At 47.3% G+C, this 15,495-nt stretch overlaps 1 protein-coding gene across 2 annotated transcripts in view; it reads left to right on the top strand.

Moving 5' to 3' along the window:
• VAV3 (vav guanine nucleotide exchange factor 3) overlaps positions 1-15,495 on the top strand; it is a 142,095-nt gene that overhangs the window by 52,648 nt on the left and 73,952 nt on the right. For both annotated transcript variants that reach the window (XM_069967533.1, XM_069967532.1), the window contains exon 2: positions 13,485-13,601. In XM_069967533.1, coding sequence (XP_069823634.1) covers positions 13,485-13,601 — 117 coding nt within the window. The remainder of the gene's footprint in view (positions 1-13,484; positions 13,602-15,495) is intronic.

Here is a 15,495-nt window from a genome sequence, read left to right as displayed (position 1 = left end):
TGAGTCTGCAGACCGGTCAGAGTGTTATGTGACCCCAAACCAACCCCCCAAACGTGTCTACAATGGGCATCAGAACTGGGGCATGGAGCAATAGAAGAAGGCGTCTGGTGTGATGGGTCACGTTCTCCATCATGTGGACGGCCGGGTGCGTGTGCGTCACTTACCTGGAGAAGAGATGGCACCAGGATGCACTATAGGAAGATGACAAGATGGCGGGGCAGTGTGATGGGCAATGTTCTGCTGGAGACCTTGTGTCCTGGCATCATGTGGATGTTACTGTGACACCGACCACCTACCTAACCATTGTACATCCCAATCCCCCCCTCTTCATGGCAGCAGGACCCCCTAATGTATTTGATGGATAATGCCCCGGGGGCCGCACTGCAGACATTGTACAGGACAAAGAGATCAAGGTGGTGACTCGTCCTCCAGATTCCCCAGATCACAGTCCCATCCATCATCTGTGGGATGGAGATACAAGTCCCATCCATGGAGGCCGCACCCCACACCACACATGGGGGACATCACAGGGATATGGGGTCCGCACCTCACACCTTACAGGATGCTGATACCACAGGAGACATCACAGGGATATGGGGTCCTCACACCTTACAGGATGCTGATGTAATGCCAGAAGGTTCTGCTGCAGTATTAGAGCATAGAGGTTGGATGTTATCACCTCCGTCCAGCAGAGGGAGTCAGTTCCCAGCTAGGAGTAACAGAGGTAACTGGGGAAGGAAAAGCCAGAGACTCAGGAAGTGTGACCCACCCAGTTCCTGTAGAGAGAGAAGATTCCAGTGCTGGAGGTCAAGGGCAGTGACCTGTGCCAGAGCTAAAGAGAGGTGTGACAAGGTGATCCACAGAAAGCAGGACAGCTCAGCCAGGTCCACAAGAGCTACAGCAGACAGAGCAGTGTGCAGCAGTGAGGGAAGAGAGCAACACAGCCCAGTGCTAGCAAGTGGAGTGCAGCGCACCTGGGACAAAGAGACACTGACACAGGAGTGTCCAGCCAGCCTCATCACTGCAGCAAGAAGGAAGGTACTGCTCAGGGGAGACAGAGCTGGTGCTGCAGGGGAGCCCATTGTTACCAGCAGAGTCAGGAAGTGGGGCCCCCTGAGAGACTGTATATAGTTGTGCTACACCACATAGACTGAAGTGATATCCTCCCTGCTACTTACCTAGCTTCATAAAGAGACAGTGTTCCTGTTCAGTAAGAATCTACCTGTTATACAAGTTAAAGAATTGGTTGTATCTGCTGAATTATCTACAGTAAAGTTATCCCAACATTACTCAGCTGTCAGAGTGAGTTTGTCGCCATCCACCTGCACCCCTTGCACGTGGCGTAGTCGGCAGGATGGAAATGGATATGGCGACAGAAGGCGCAACATCATCTGTTAGCGGCATGCAGCCCATGATTCCAGTGGGGGCGCTACTGAGTCATCTGCCTAAGTTTAATGGATCCAGTGTGTTACTAGAGGACTGGAGAGAGAGGCTGGAGGGAGCCGCACGCCTGTGTAATATTGCCCCACATCTGAGAGCAGAGCTAGCCTTGAACACATTAGAAGGGGAAGCCAGAAAAACAGTATTGCTACAGCCAGCAAGGCTGAGACAGACGTTTGAACAGATCTCAAGCATCCTTGAAGATGTGTATGGGGATACAACATCTGAAGCTATGCTGAGGAAGAAATTCTTCACCAGATATCAGGGGGAAGATGAGTCATTGCCCCAGTATGCAAATGGCTTGCAAGAGCTTATGGCCACATTACAAAGAAAAGAAGGACGGGGAGCCACCTCCTTTACTAATGCGGAAGTAGTGTTGCGTGATCAGTTTCTTCTCGGCCTGAGGAGCCAGCCTTTAAGGAGAACCCTACGTGAGAGATTCAAGCTAGAGCCACACTCAACCTTACATGAGGTGCTTAAGGAAGCTATTACTCTGGAAAAGGAGGAACAAGGTACTATTGTCACAATAGCCCAGCAAGCAGAGGTGCTGCCAGTCAAAGAGAAAAGTATGGAGGCACGTGTCTCATCATTGGAAGAAGTGATTAGAGAACTCAAGGAGGCACTGACTATAACAGTGGAGAGGGCTGCACCTCAGACTCATTACCGAGGGGAGTCCTGTCCTGCATCCAGACAGTCCTACAGAGAGGCTCAACCTGCAAGAAGATGCTGGACATGTAATCAGGAGGGGCACCTAGCCAGAAACTGCCCCAACCGTGGCTTTGTCAGCAACAGGAGAGATTTAAACTAGTTCCACCTGCGATTGAGGGGCGTATCGCAGGAGGAAGTACAGATTTGTGCCCCCTTCTGGAAGCTATGGACTTAGTAGGAGAAAGTCCAGTCGTTAGAGCCAAGTTTAATGGAATAGAACTGTCCTGTCTACTAGACACGGGGTCACAAGTGACGACAATGGCCAGGAAAGTCTTTGAGACTTACTTTCCCTCCTCCTTGCACCAGGGAAGTACAGAATGGGTAAATCTTAAAGCTGCCAATAGTCTGCCTATTCCAATAGTTGGAGTCATGCAAGTTGACATTGAGCTTTGGGGCCGATTTATGAAGAAGAAAGGAGTGGTGGTGGTACAGAGTGCAATGGACCCAGAAGTCCCTGTGATATTGGGAATGAATGTGTTAAAAGAATTAGATGGTCTGATGGCTCAAGAGCTGGGTCCCAAGTATTGGAAGAATGTCCCAAACCTGAAACCTCCACAAGTGGCCCTCCAGAGATCGCTGAAACAGTGCCGGATGCAGGCAACCCTGTCCTGCCTTGTAGGAAAAGTGGGATGTGTGAGAGTACCCTGTTCAACTTCTTTGGAAGTGCCAGCAGGCCATGAAGTAGTAGTACCCCTACCAGTGGGCACCAGCCACCAATTGCTAGGAGCTACAGTGATGGTAGAGCCTGTGCTACAGAAAGAAGGGGTAGCAGTGGGACGAACCTTGTGCACAGTCCAGAGTGGCCAAGTCCTGATGAGAATAATGAACATTAACAGCCACAGTGTGGTACTGGCACCTAGAGAACTGGTGGCAGATGTGTTTCCTATTGAGGAGGTTGAAGCCATACAGGAGCCTAGCTGGCACATCAAGTCAACTGATATGGCCACCACCACCCTGACATTGTGCCAAGTAAGAACTGAAGCTGTCAGGACTACAGGAGGGCAGCTCTTGAACGAAGCACATTTGGAAGGTGCAGAGATGACTCCCGAGGAGAGGGAGCAGTTAGTCAGGGTCCTGGGATCTCACCCAAATGCTTTTTCCCGGCACGAAGCAGACTTTGGGAAGACACAGACGCTTGAACATGAAATTCCAACTGGAGATGCTCGACCAGTACGGGAACGGTACCGACAAATACCCCCAGCACTGTATCAGGAGGTCAAGGCCCTGCTGAAACATATGCAGGAAAGTCACATCATTCAGCCTAGCAGGAGCCCCTGGGCCTCACCAATTGTGCTGGTAAAGAAAAAGGATGGGACCCTGCGATTCTGTGTTGACTACAGGCGCCTCAATGCATGTACAGTCCGGGATGCCTACCCATTACCTCGAATTGAGGAATCCTTGGCAGCGCTAGGCCGTGCCAAATTCTTCTCTACCCTTGACCTGGCAAGTGGGTACTGGCAAGTGCCAATGGCAGAAAAAGACAGAGAGAAGACTGCCTTTGTTACACCTATGGGACTGTATGAGTTCCTCCGCATGCCTTTTGGACTGAACAATGCACCAGCTACATTCCAGAGGCTAATGGAACTGTGCTTGGGTGATCTGAATTTTGAATGCCTGCTGATTTACCTAGATGACATAATCATCTTTTCATCAAGTTTTGCGGAACATTTGGAGCGGTTAGACGTGGTCCTCGGCCGCCTAGAGGAGCATGGGCTGAAGTTAAAACCCACTAAGTGCCACTTGTTCCAGAAGAGCATTGAGTATCTAGGTCATGTGGTAACAAGGCAAGGAGTCCAGCCCATAGACTCAAAGATTCAGGCCGTTAAACAGTGGCCCACACCCAGCAACAGCAGTGAGCTTCGGGCCTTCCTGGGGCTGGTTGGATATTACCGGCGATTCATCAAGGAGTTTGCCCAGGTAGCAGCGCCTCTGTATGCGCTCCTCCAGGGGTGCTTGCCTGGAGATACAAAAGGAAAGCCATTCGTCTGGGCTGAGGAGGCCGAACTGGCCTTTAGGGAGCTGAAGAAATTGTTGACCAGTGCCCCTATCCTGGCCTATGCTGATTTCACAAAGCCATTTGTGCTGCAAACTGATGGAAGCCTGAGGGGACTTGGAGCTGTACTGACCCAAGAGCAAGATGGTCAAGAACGAGTAATAGCATATGCCAGCAGAACTCTGCGGGAGAGTGAGAAGAACCCCGACAACTACAGCTCCTTCAAACTTGAGCTCCTGGCAGTGGTGTGGGCGGTGACAGAAAAGTTTGCGGACATCTTGACAGGAGTCGAGTTTGTGTTGATGACTGACAATAACCCACTGGTTCACCTGAATAATGCCAAGCTGGGTGCCTTGGAGCAGCGGTGGGCAGCTCGACTTAGTAAATTTAACTTCAAGACACAATACAGGCCGGGGCGGAGTAATGCTAATGCAGATGCCTTGTCTCGTAACCCGTTGGAGAATCCCAGTGGCCCCACAGACGAAGAGCGGGAAGAGGTCGAGACCCCCAATTTCATGAAAGTGCCTAAACCACTGAAGAGTGCTCCGGTTCAGGGGGTGGAGCAGGCTGTCGAGATCACTGCGGGAAGGTCCATGGAGGAGTGGCAGGACTGCCAACAGCAAGACCCACAAATTGCCAGAGTAAGAGAATGGCTCCTTACTGATCACCAGCCAGCGTACAGGGAGTGTGAGACCTTGACATCATTTGGAAAGAAGTTGTGGCTGCAGAGGGGCCGTCTGACCTTCCGCGAGGGAGTCCTATGCAGAAGAGTACAACTCCCCACAGAGATTGGTCCCACCTGGCAAGTAGTAATACCAGATAGTGAGGTAAGGAACGTAGCTGAGTGGATGCATGAAAGGAAAGGGCATTTTGGACCTGCCAAGACTTGGGCATGGCTACAGAGATTCTTCTATCATCCTAACTCACAAAAGGTGGCCCAGGACATTTGCAGAAGCTGCCGAAACTGCAACCTAGCAAGAGCTGGGGATCAGCAGGCCCCAATTGGTGTTATACAGACAAGCTACCCACTACAACTTGTGATGATGGACTATCTTACAGTAGGAGAGTCCCCGAGAGGATACAAGTATTTGCTGGTCATGGTGGACCACTTTACGAAGTTTGCTGTAGCGGTCCCCACCCGGGACCAAACTGCTGAATCAGCAGCACAGTGCCTGTGGAAAAATTTCATTCTGCCTTATGGCTGTCCTACACAACTGCACTCTGACCAAGGGGCTTGCTTTGAAGGAAGAGTGATAGAGGAGCTCTGTCGGTTGTACCAGATTCGGAAGACACGCACAACACCTTACCATCCACAGGGAAATGGCGCATGTGAGCGCCTGAACAGAACCCTTCTGCAGCTCTTGAGGACACTGGAGGAACAGAAAAAGGAGAGATGGCCAGACTACATTGCAGAGTTAGTGTGGGTGTACAACAACACTTTACACTCAGCCACCGGTTATTCACCCTTCTTGTTGATGTTTGGGAGAAATGGGAGATGCCCTCTGACCATGATGATGCCTGACAGTGGAGAAGGTGAAGGGTGGACCCCTGAGACTTGGATGGGAGACCATCGGAAGAAGGTACAAGAAATGTACGACCTGGTCGCCCAGCGCCTTGGCCCCCGCACATTACCAGCAAACAAGAAATTGAAGGAGTTGCCGTTACAGGTGGGAGATCGGGTAATGGTACGCAATCGCACAGCCAGAAGGGCTGGAAAGCTGCAGTGGCGGTGGGAAGTCACGCCATATGAGGTGATCCGGCAACCCAACCCAACTATACCAGTGTATGAGGTAAGACCGGAGGGTGCAACTGGACCGATGCGCATAGTGCATCGAAATATGCTTAGACCATGCACTTTTCTGAGAAGAGTTCCTGAACCCCAGCCAGAGAGTATCAACATGCCCACGGTACCCTCTGGGGAAGAGGAATGGTGGGTACCACCCCAACCAGATCCAACCCCCTTGGAAAGAAGGGAAGATATGCAGCAAGAGGAGAACAACGCTCCCTCTGTGGAGCCTTCAGTTGAGCTAAGACATTCTGGACGTGCTAACTTTGGAAGGATGCCTGCACGTTATGAGGACTATGTCTTGGGTATGCAGGTTGCCGGGACGGCTACCCTCAAACGAGGGGGGGAAGGTGTAATGCCAGAAGGTTCTGCTGCAGTATTAGAGCATAGAGGTTGGATGTTATCACCTCCGTCCAGCAGAGGGAGTCAGTTCCCAGCTAGGAGTAACAGAGGTAACTGGGGAAGGAAAAGCCAGAGACTCAGGAAGTGTGACCCACCCAGTTCCTGTAGAGAGAGAAGATTCCAGTGCTGGAGGTCAAGGGCAGTGACCTGTGCCAGAGCTAAAGAGAGGTGTGACAAGGTGATCCACAGAAAGCAGGACAGCTCAGCCAGGTCCACAAGAGCTACAGCAGACAGAGCAGTGTGCAGCAGTGAGGGAAGAGAGCAACACAGCCCAGTGCTAGCAAGTGGAGTGCAGCGCACCTGGGACAAAGAGACACTGACACAGGAGTGTCCAGCCAGCCTCATCACTGCAGCAAGAAGGAAGGTACTGCTCAGGGGAGACAGAGCTGGTGCTGCAGGGGAGCCCATTGTTACCAGCAGAGTCAGGAAGTGGGGCCCCCTGAGAGACTGTATATAGTTGTGCTACACCACATAGACTGAAGTGATATCCTCCCTGCTACTTACCTAGCTTCATAAAGAGACAGTGTTCCTGTTAATTAAGATTCTACCTGTTATACAAGTTAAAGAATTGGTTGTATCTGCTGAATTATCTACAGTAAAGTTATCCCAACATTACTCAGCTGTCAGAGTGAGTTTGTCGCCATCCACCTGCACCCCTTACACTGATACCACAGGGGACATCACAGGGATATGGGGTCCTCACACCTTATAGGATGCTGATACCACAGGGGACATCACAGGGATATGGGGTCCGCACCTCACACCTAACAGGATGCTGATACCACAGGAGACATCACAGGGATATGGGGTCCTCACACCTTACAGGATGCTGATACCACAGGAGACATCACAGGGATATGGGGTCCGCACACCTTACAGGATGCTGATACCACAGGAGACATCACAGGGATATGGGGTCCTCACACCTTATAGGATGCTGATACCACAGGGGACATCACAGGGATATGGGGTCCGCACCTCACACCTAACAGGATGCTGATACCACAGGAGACATCACAGGGATATGGGGTCCTCACACCTTACAGGATGCTGATACCACAGGAGACATCACAGGGATATGGGGTCCGCACACCTTACAGGATGCTGATACCACAGGAGACATCACAGGGATATGGGGTCCTCACACCTTACAGGATGCTGATACCACAGGAGACATCACAGGGATATGGGGTCCGCACACCTTACAGGATGCTGATACCACAGGAGACATCACAGGGATATGGGGTCCTCACACCTTACAGGATGCTGATACCACAGGAGACATCACAGGGATATGGGGTCCTCACACCTTACAGGATGCTGATATCACAGGGGACATCACAGGGATATGGGGTCCTCACACCTTACAGGATGCTGATACCACAGGGGACATCACAGGGATATGGGGTCCGCACACCTTACAGGATGCTGATACCACAGGAGACATCACAGGGATATGGGTACCTCACACCTTACAGGATGCTGATACCACAGGGGACATCACAGGGATATGGGGTCCGCACACCTTACAGGATGCTGATACCACAGGAGACATCACAGGGATATGGGGTCCTCACACCTTACAGGATGCTGATATCACAGGGGACATCACAGGGATATGGGGTCCTCACACCTTACAGGATGCTGATACCACAGGGGACATCACAGGGATATGGGGTCCTCACACCTTACAGGATGCTGATACCACAGGAGACATCACAGGGATATGGGGTCCTCACACCTTACAGGATGCTGATACCACAGGAGACATCACAGGGATATGGGGTCCTCACACCTTACAGGATCTGCTGCTGACGTCTTAAAGCAGATAACATAGGGCACATCATTGGTGTATGGAGTCCGAGCCCTCATGGGTCAGAGCTGCTTTGGTGGCACAGAGGATACCCTGTGTGAGGAAAACAGGTGGAAATTCTGACCGAAATCCCCGCTGCGGAATCCCACCTGCCTCACTGTTTCAATGTTATCTATAGGGCGCCTCTCCACGGCTCTCCTCTCAAAGAACTGACTTGTCAATTCTGCGTCAGGGATTCCGCTCGGAATTTCCGCCTGTTTTCCTCATTGTGAACGTACCCTAATATAGACACAGAATAGAATTGACCCTAAATAATGTGTAATTATCACCCATAGCCAATGCTGTAATAAGAATACAATCTATGGATTGTCCATAATCCTTTATATATCCCCAGTCTGCACATATACAGGATACAAACACTTTGCACCTAGCGCATTGACTGTGTGAAGCTCTATTAGTTTCCGTTGTGTATCACCAGTGTATGGCTCCATCCTATAGGACGACTAACTCAATTTCCATTGAATGGAGCAAATGTTATTAGAGAGCTGATCCATTATACAGGATCGTTGCTGATCCTTCTGAACGCTCAGGTGTCAGTGATGTGATAAGCTCAGGGATGGATGGTATATATATTTTTGGCCTTGCTCCGGGCAGGAGAGGGTTAAGCAGCGATGTGATTAGGATTTACAGGGGACATCTAATGAAAAGACATTTCAGACGTCTGTGCATTATTAATGCGGGTCCCAAGTAAGCAGAGGTGCACACAGCTATACGGATCAATCCATCCGTCTGAGAGCGGGGGGTGGGGAGGAGAGAGAGAGACAGAAAAGGCGCAGGGGTGAGGAACACGAGTGCAGATCAATAACACGACTATTCCTGGCGGACGCAAAAATCTCAGCTGATCTCCACCGACTGTAACCTAGAACCCTGCGACAAGAGCAAGACTGCAGGGGGAGTCTACCAGGATAACATATATAGCTATACAGCTGTCTTATATCTCATAGCTATCTGTGTATGCATTAGTATATATGGATAGAGAGATAGATAGATAGATAGGAGATAGATAGATAGATAGATAGATAGATAGATAATAGATAGATAGATAGGAGATAGATAGATAGATAGATAGATAGATAGATAGATAGATAGATAGGAGATAGATAGATAGATAGATAGATAGATAGATAGATAGATAGATAGGTAATAGATAGATAGATAGATAGATAGATAGATAGATAGATAGATATGAGATAGATAGATAGATAGATAGATAGATAGATAGGAGATAGATAGATAGATAGGAGATAGATAGATAGATAGATAGATAGATAGATAGATAGGAGATAGATAGATAGGAGATAGATAGGAGATAGATAGATAGATAGATAGATAGATAATAGGAGATAGATAGATAGGAGATAGATAGATAGATAGATAGATAGATAGATAGATAGATAATAGATAGGAGATAGATAGATAGATAGATAGATAGATAGATAGATAGGTAATAGATAGATAGGAGATAGATAGATAGATAGATAGGAGATAGATTGATAGATAGATAGATAGATAGATAGATAGGAGATAGATAGATAGGAGATAGATAGATAGATAGATAGATAGATAGATAGGAGATAGATAGATAGATAGGAGATAGATAGATAGATAGTAGATAGATAGATAGATAGATAGATAGATAGATAGATAGATAGATAGGAGATAGATAGATAGATAGGAGATAGATAGATAGATAATAGATAGATAGATAGATAGATAGATAGGAGATAGATAGATAGGAGATAGATAGATAGATAGGAGATAGATAGATAGGAGATAGATGACAGATAGGAGATAGATAGATAGATAGATAGATAGATAGATAGATAGATAGATAGATAGGAGATAGATAGATAGATAGATAGATAGATAGATAGATAGGGATAGATAGGAGATAGATAGATAGATAGATAGATAGATAATATCTATCTGTCTATCTATCTATTATCTATCTATTTATTTACAGTGGTACCTTGGTTTAAGAGTAACTTGGATTTGCAAAAAGAGCTCAAAGTTTTTCAAAATTGGGACTTGGTTTAAGAGCTGTCTGTACTGGGTGGGAGGGGGAGTGGGGGAGGGGAATGTTCTGCATAGCGGGGTCTACAGCCCTGTACAATGAACCAGGAAGTCTCCCGCACCTTCCAAATCATATCAGATCCACTTCCGGCTGGGGCTTACATCAGGGGACACGACTGTGGAGGTAATCTCTCCATAGCTGTAACCCCCCTCTCCCCGGACAGAGAGTGCTGCTATACTGTGCCCACATCTGCCCTGTTCATTCTTTCATGCTCCCTGCAGTCTCTGCCAGCCCTTGTGTTTCCCATCCTCTCCATTCCTGCTATAATGTGCCTGCTCTCACACCCAGCTATACACACTGCTGCTATAATTGCCTGCCCTCACACTCAGCTATACACACTGCTGTTATAGTGTGGCTGCACTTACACTCAGCTATACACACTGCTGCTATAATGTGCCTACCCTCACACTCAGCTATACACACTGCTGCTATAATGTGCCTGCACTCACACTCAGCTATACACACTGCTGCTATAATGTGCCTGCACTCACACTCGGTTATACCACTGCTGCTATAATGTGCCTGCACTTACACTCAGCCATTCACACTGCTGTATAGAGAAGTTTCTGTCACCGTTCTACTGCACAGCTCTGTGATTCTCACTTCCTAATTGGTCCATGCTGAACACCCCCCCCCCCTTCCTTATTGCTGTCATGTGACCACACAGACTTCTGACAGCAGCCCTGCTTCTCTATTCTAGCCTGTTGTACTACACTACTGCATTATGGGTATCTGCAGCTCCATCCTGTATCTACAAACTGCTGCTGTGTTATCAGGGTTATACAGTTACTATACATTATACTCCACATGCTGATTGCTATACTGTACAGTAACTTATATATCACATATTCAGTTTTTTCTCATTGTTTGTTTCATTTATTTTACATGTTATTCAGTTAAAAAAAAATCATTATTTTTTGGGTGTGGAACCAATTGTCTGCATTTTAGTGATTTCTTATGGGAAAATTTGCTTTGGTTTAAGAGTGATTTGGATCCCGGAATGAATTATACTCGTAATCCAAGGCACCACTGTCCCTATCTATCTCATATGATATATGCCACTCTCAGTCCAATGTACTTGGATTATTATATACACTCCTGATAATAATGTTGGTGGGTGTTCGGGTTGTCTGTAAAGCAGTGATGGGCAGGATAGATTTTCTTCATAATTGACGCCAATTTCTATTATGATGTCTAGTAAACCGCTCAGCGTTCCTCCTGCCACCCCTCGCCTACATTTCTTATTTTTTCTTATAACCTTTATAACATCCCCCCCCCCCCCAGTCTGTATAGTTGAGGGGTGAGGACGTCCTTGTCATCTCTTATACGTGTTTCGTTCTTGGATTCTCGTCTTTTGTGAAGTTGTTAAAAATTAATTATAATCTACGTTCTATCTGTTTATGGGAAGTCTTGGAGACAGACAGGACGGCCGCCATTACAGCTCCCAGAGGGGTACTGTGTATAATGAATGGCAGCTGGACCAGGAGCCGGCCCGTTATAAGGCTTTAATAGTCAACATGTCACAATGATACAATTATAGTTTTATCTCTGTAATAATTTTCGGGAGACTTTTAGGTTTTTATTAGAATTAGTTCTGTCTAATCAATATGTCTGCTCAGTGTCACCAGCCATGCTAAGTAGTGAGAGCGGCCATTCATGGATCAGCGGCCGGCTTAGTGTTATCCTCCAGAGAAGCCTGTATAATATCACTGGGATTTCATGTCCATCTCCAGTATCTTATTTCCTAAGCCTCCATAGTAGAGCAGTCTGCGTGGTGTCACTATACACAGTGACTGCTCAGTGTCCTGCTCTGTATTACTCCAGGTTGTGTCGTCTCAGGATGTTCAGGGTCTGTGTTATATGAAAGGTCTGCTCAATGTCAGGAGGCTGCGTGCAGGTGAAGCTGAGAGAGAGGAGTGTATAATCAGATGGTGGACGTGTTACCTGACATTCTACAAAACCAAGGCCCGGATTGTTTTTTTTCGCAATCATTTTAGAAAGTTACATAGATTAGTAAATTACTGCCATTCGAAAATCTCCAGTCTTCCAGTACTTATCAGCTGCTGTATGTCTTGCAGAAAGTGGTGTAGTCTTTCCAGTCTTTTCATCAGGTACATCCTGATGTGACCCAGGAATAGAACGGCGCCGTCACGGGGAAGCCGATGCCGCAGTCCGTTTTTTGAATCGCGGCCCGGTTCCCGTGTACGGCTGTACTGTTCTATCCACGGGTACCGGGTTGGGGCTGAAGCACAGGAGGCAGGCCGGCCTGCCCCCAGTGGGCGGAATCCCGCGCCTCTGTATGACGCGGCTCCATTCATTCTAATGGAGTCGCATCATAGAGGGGAGGGAATTCCCTCCCACTGAGGGCAGGCCGGCCCGCCTCCTGTGCTTCAGCCCCAACCCGGTACCCGTGGATAGGGGCACCGGCTTCGCCGTGACAGTGCCGTTCTATCCCTGGGTCATAAGGGTTCGTGCACACTGAGTAATTTTGATGGAAACTTTGTTGCGGAATTCTCAGCTCGCGTCCGCTCGTGTCATAGACTCCATTCTATGCAAGGGCGATTCTTTCACCTGTCCCAAGAACAATCAAGTTCATTCTTTGGACGGAGGGTGGAATCTGCCCGTGCATAGAATGGAGTCTATGCCACGAGCGAAGACGCAGGCACGCCACAGTCCGCGAGTTTCCGTCACAATTACTCAGTCTATGCTCAAATTTTGGGGCAGTTTGGCTTAACATGGCCCATTATATAAGCTACTCCCCTCTCTTCTAAGTCATGCCCCCTTGTCAAATAAGCCTCAAGGAGTGTCTAAATTATATGTTAAATGTGTTTTAAATAAAGGTGCACCAAAATGTGTAAAATTTTGGCATCATTTATGTCAAAGTTAAAGGGGTTGGCCACTTTATAGTAAAATAGTTCAGTGTACAGTATTTGTAAGTGTACTCGCTGCAGAGCTAAACTAGAGGTAAAATCAAGCTCCCCTCCTCCAGACTTTGCTGTCCTGCCCTGTGGTAATTCTGCCCATAAGATGGCCGACATGATGGAGCAAGGCATGGTCACATGCTCCTCCATGTCGGTCATCTTATGGACAGGATCAGCACAGAGCAGGACAGCACAGCCTGGAGGAAGGGAGTTTATTGCTATGTATACAATGCGTACAACATTCTCATGCAGTTGATTTACTGAAATTTTCCCCCTTTTTTTTTTAGTTTCTGTGTCTAAAGAACATTCGGACGTTTCTGACCGTGTGCTGTGAAGCCTTCAACATGAAGAAAAGTGACCTGTTCGAGGCGTTTGACCTATTCGATGTGCGGGATTTTGCCAAGGTATGATACCTCATTTGCATTATCTAATAGCCACTAGCAGTAGTAGTAGCAGCAGCAGTGCTAGTAGTATACAGTACATTCCGGAAATCTTCAGACCTTCAGGCCTTGTGCTAAAATAAAAAAACAACAACAAAAAAAGTTTCCCCCATAATAATGAAAATGTGAAAGTTTTTCAGAAATGTATAAAAAAGGAGAAACTAAAGTTTGGCGCAGACATAAGAACTATCACACTTGAAATTTAACTCTAGCTCCTCCCATTTCTCGTGATCATCTCTGGGATGTTTCACACCTTGATTGGAGTCACTTGTAGTAAATTCAGCTGATTGGACAGGATTTGGAAAGACACACCCCTGTCTATATAAGGTATAACGAGGAGGAAAGAACTGCCTGTAGAGTTTAGAGACAAGACAAGGGAAACCTTGTGGCTCCTACCCAAGAAGAGTGAAGGCTGTAACCACTGCCAAAGGGGCTTCAACTAAACACTAAGTAACGTCTCTGTATTCCTATGTCAATTAGATATCTTCATTTTTCCTTTTTTAATAGATTAGCAAAGATTTCTTACATTTGTTCTCTTTGTCATTACGGGGCATTGGGTGCAGAGTCATAAGAAAAATATAAAAAGGAGTGGTGTCATGATTGGTATAATCAGATGTGATCCACATTCATATGTAAAGGAGCACAACTTGCATCACTGTACTGTTTTTATCCCCCATGGATGTAATCAGTCCCTGTTTTTTTCTCTAAACTATGACCCTGCTGTTGCCATGCAGACACATTACCGCAGTCCCCCTTGCTTGCTGGCTGAGGCCCCATGCACATGCCAGGAAAACCTATAGATTTTCGGACCCATAGGGTTCTATTAGGCACGGACACCCTTTATTCTGAAGGATGCCCATGCCAAAAAATAAATCAGGAAATTATAGATCCTGTCTTATTTTTGTCCAGAATTCCAGCACGGATGCCCCATAGAACCCCATGGGAGCATTCGCAATTCTGGACAGCTCCGGATGTGCATCCAGAAACTGGTCAGAATTCCGGATGTGCTGTCTGCCGTCATCAGCACCAGGTGCAGCGCCTGGCCCTTGACTGATATGCGTTCCTAATCCTAAGGAACGCATGCAGTTAAATGTGCCGCTGTTTGACAGAGCGATGAGCTATTGACTGCTCGCCCTGTCAGTCACTTTTCTGCTGGCCACATGAGAAAGACCTGATGGATCCCAATAAAGTCTATGGGGTGTGTCTGGCTTTGTTTGTGTCCTTTGGTGCAGCGGTCCATTGGGCCCTGTTTGTCTGGATTGTCCAATGCACTACAGATTCTGTAAATGTGAACGGACCCTCAAAATAGAACAACGATATGAACTCTGAGCAACCGAGAGATGTAGAGTTACACGTGTGTCACCAGTCAGACATCCGGCCTATCGCTTTTATTGTTTTAGAGTTCAGGGAAGAGGGACCGGGACTGATAACAGCTGTAGGCGGGAAAGGTTAATTGATCCATATTTTATCACGGTGAGCGGCAGCGGCTTCTGACATCTGTCCTGGGTGATAACAAGAAACAGAACTATAGGGATCCCAGCTGGATTGTTAAAGGGACATGTTTTTTTGAAGCAACATTTATCCCTCCAAGCATTAAAGCCGGCCTTCTCCATCAGTGATGGTATACTGAAAAGATTCAGTATAATTTGTGACTTGTTCATTGAAATCCATGATCAATCAATAATTTATAAGTTATACAGAATCTTTTTCCGTAAAAAAAAATCAGTCTGCTCAGCTGCTTTCGCTCTATAACAGGATGCCGATAGCTTAGGTAGCATTTTCATGGTGACGGGTTCCCTTTAAGACTTGTCCCTCTCTGGGTGCGCTCAGGAATGGCTGTCAATCAATATCAATCCTG

The sequence above is a fragment of the Dendropsophus ebraccatus genome, chromosome 4 (genome assembly GCF_027789765.1).
Source record: "Dendropsophus ebraccatus isolate aDenEbr1 chromosome 4, aDenEbr1.pat, whole genome shotgun sequence".
NCBI lineage: Eukaryota > Metazoa > Chordata > Amphibia > Anura > Hylidae > Dendropsophus > Dendropsophus ebraccatus.
The sequence above is the reverse complement of the archived record's forward strand: the minus strand, read 5'-3'. Positions and strand labels throughout refer to the sequence as shown.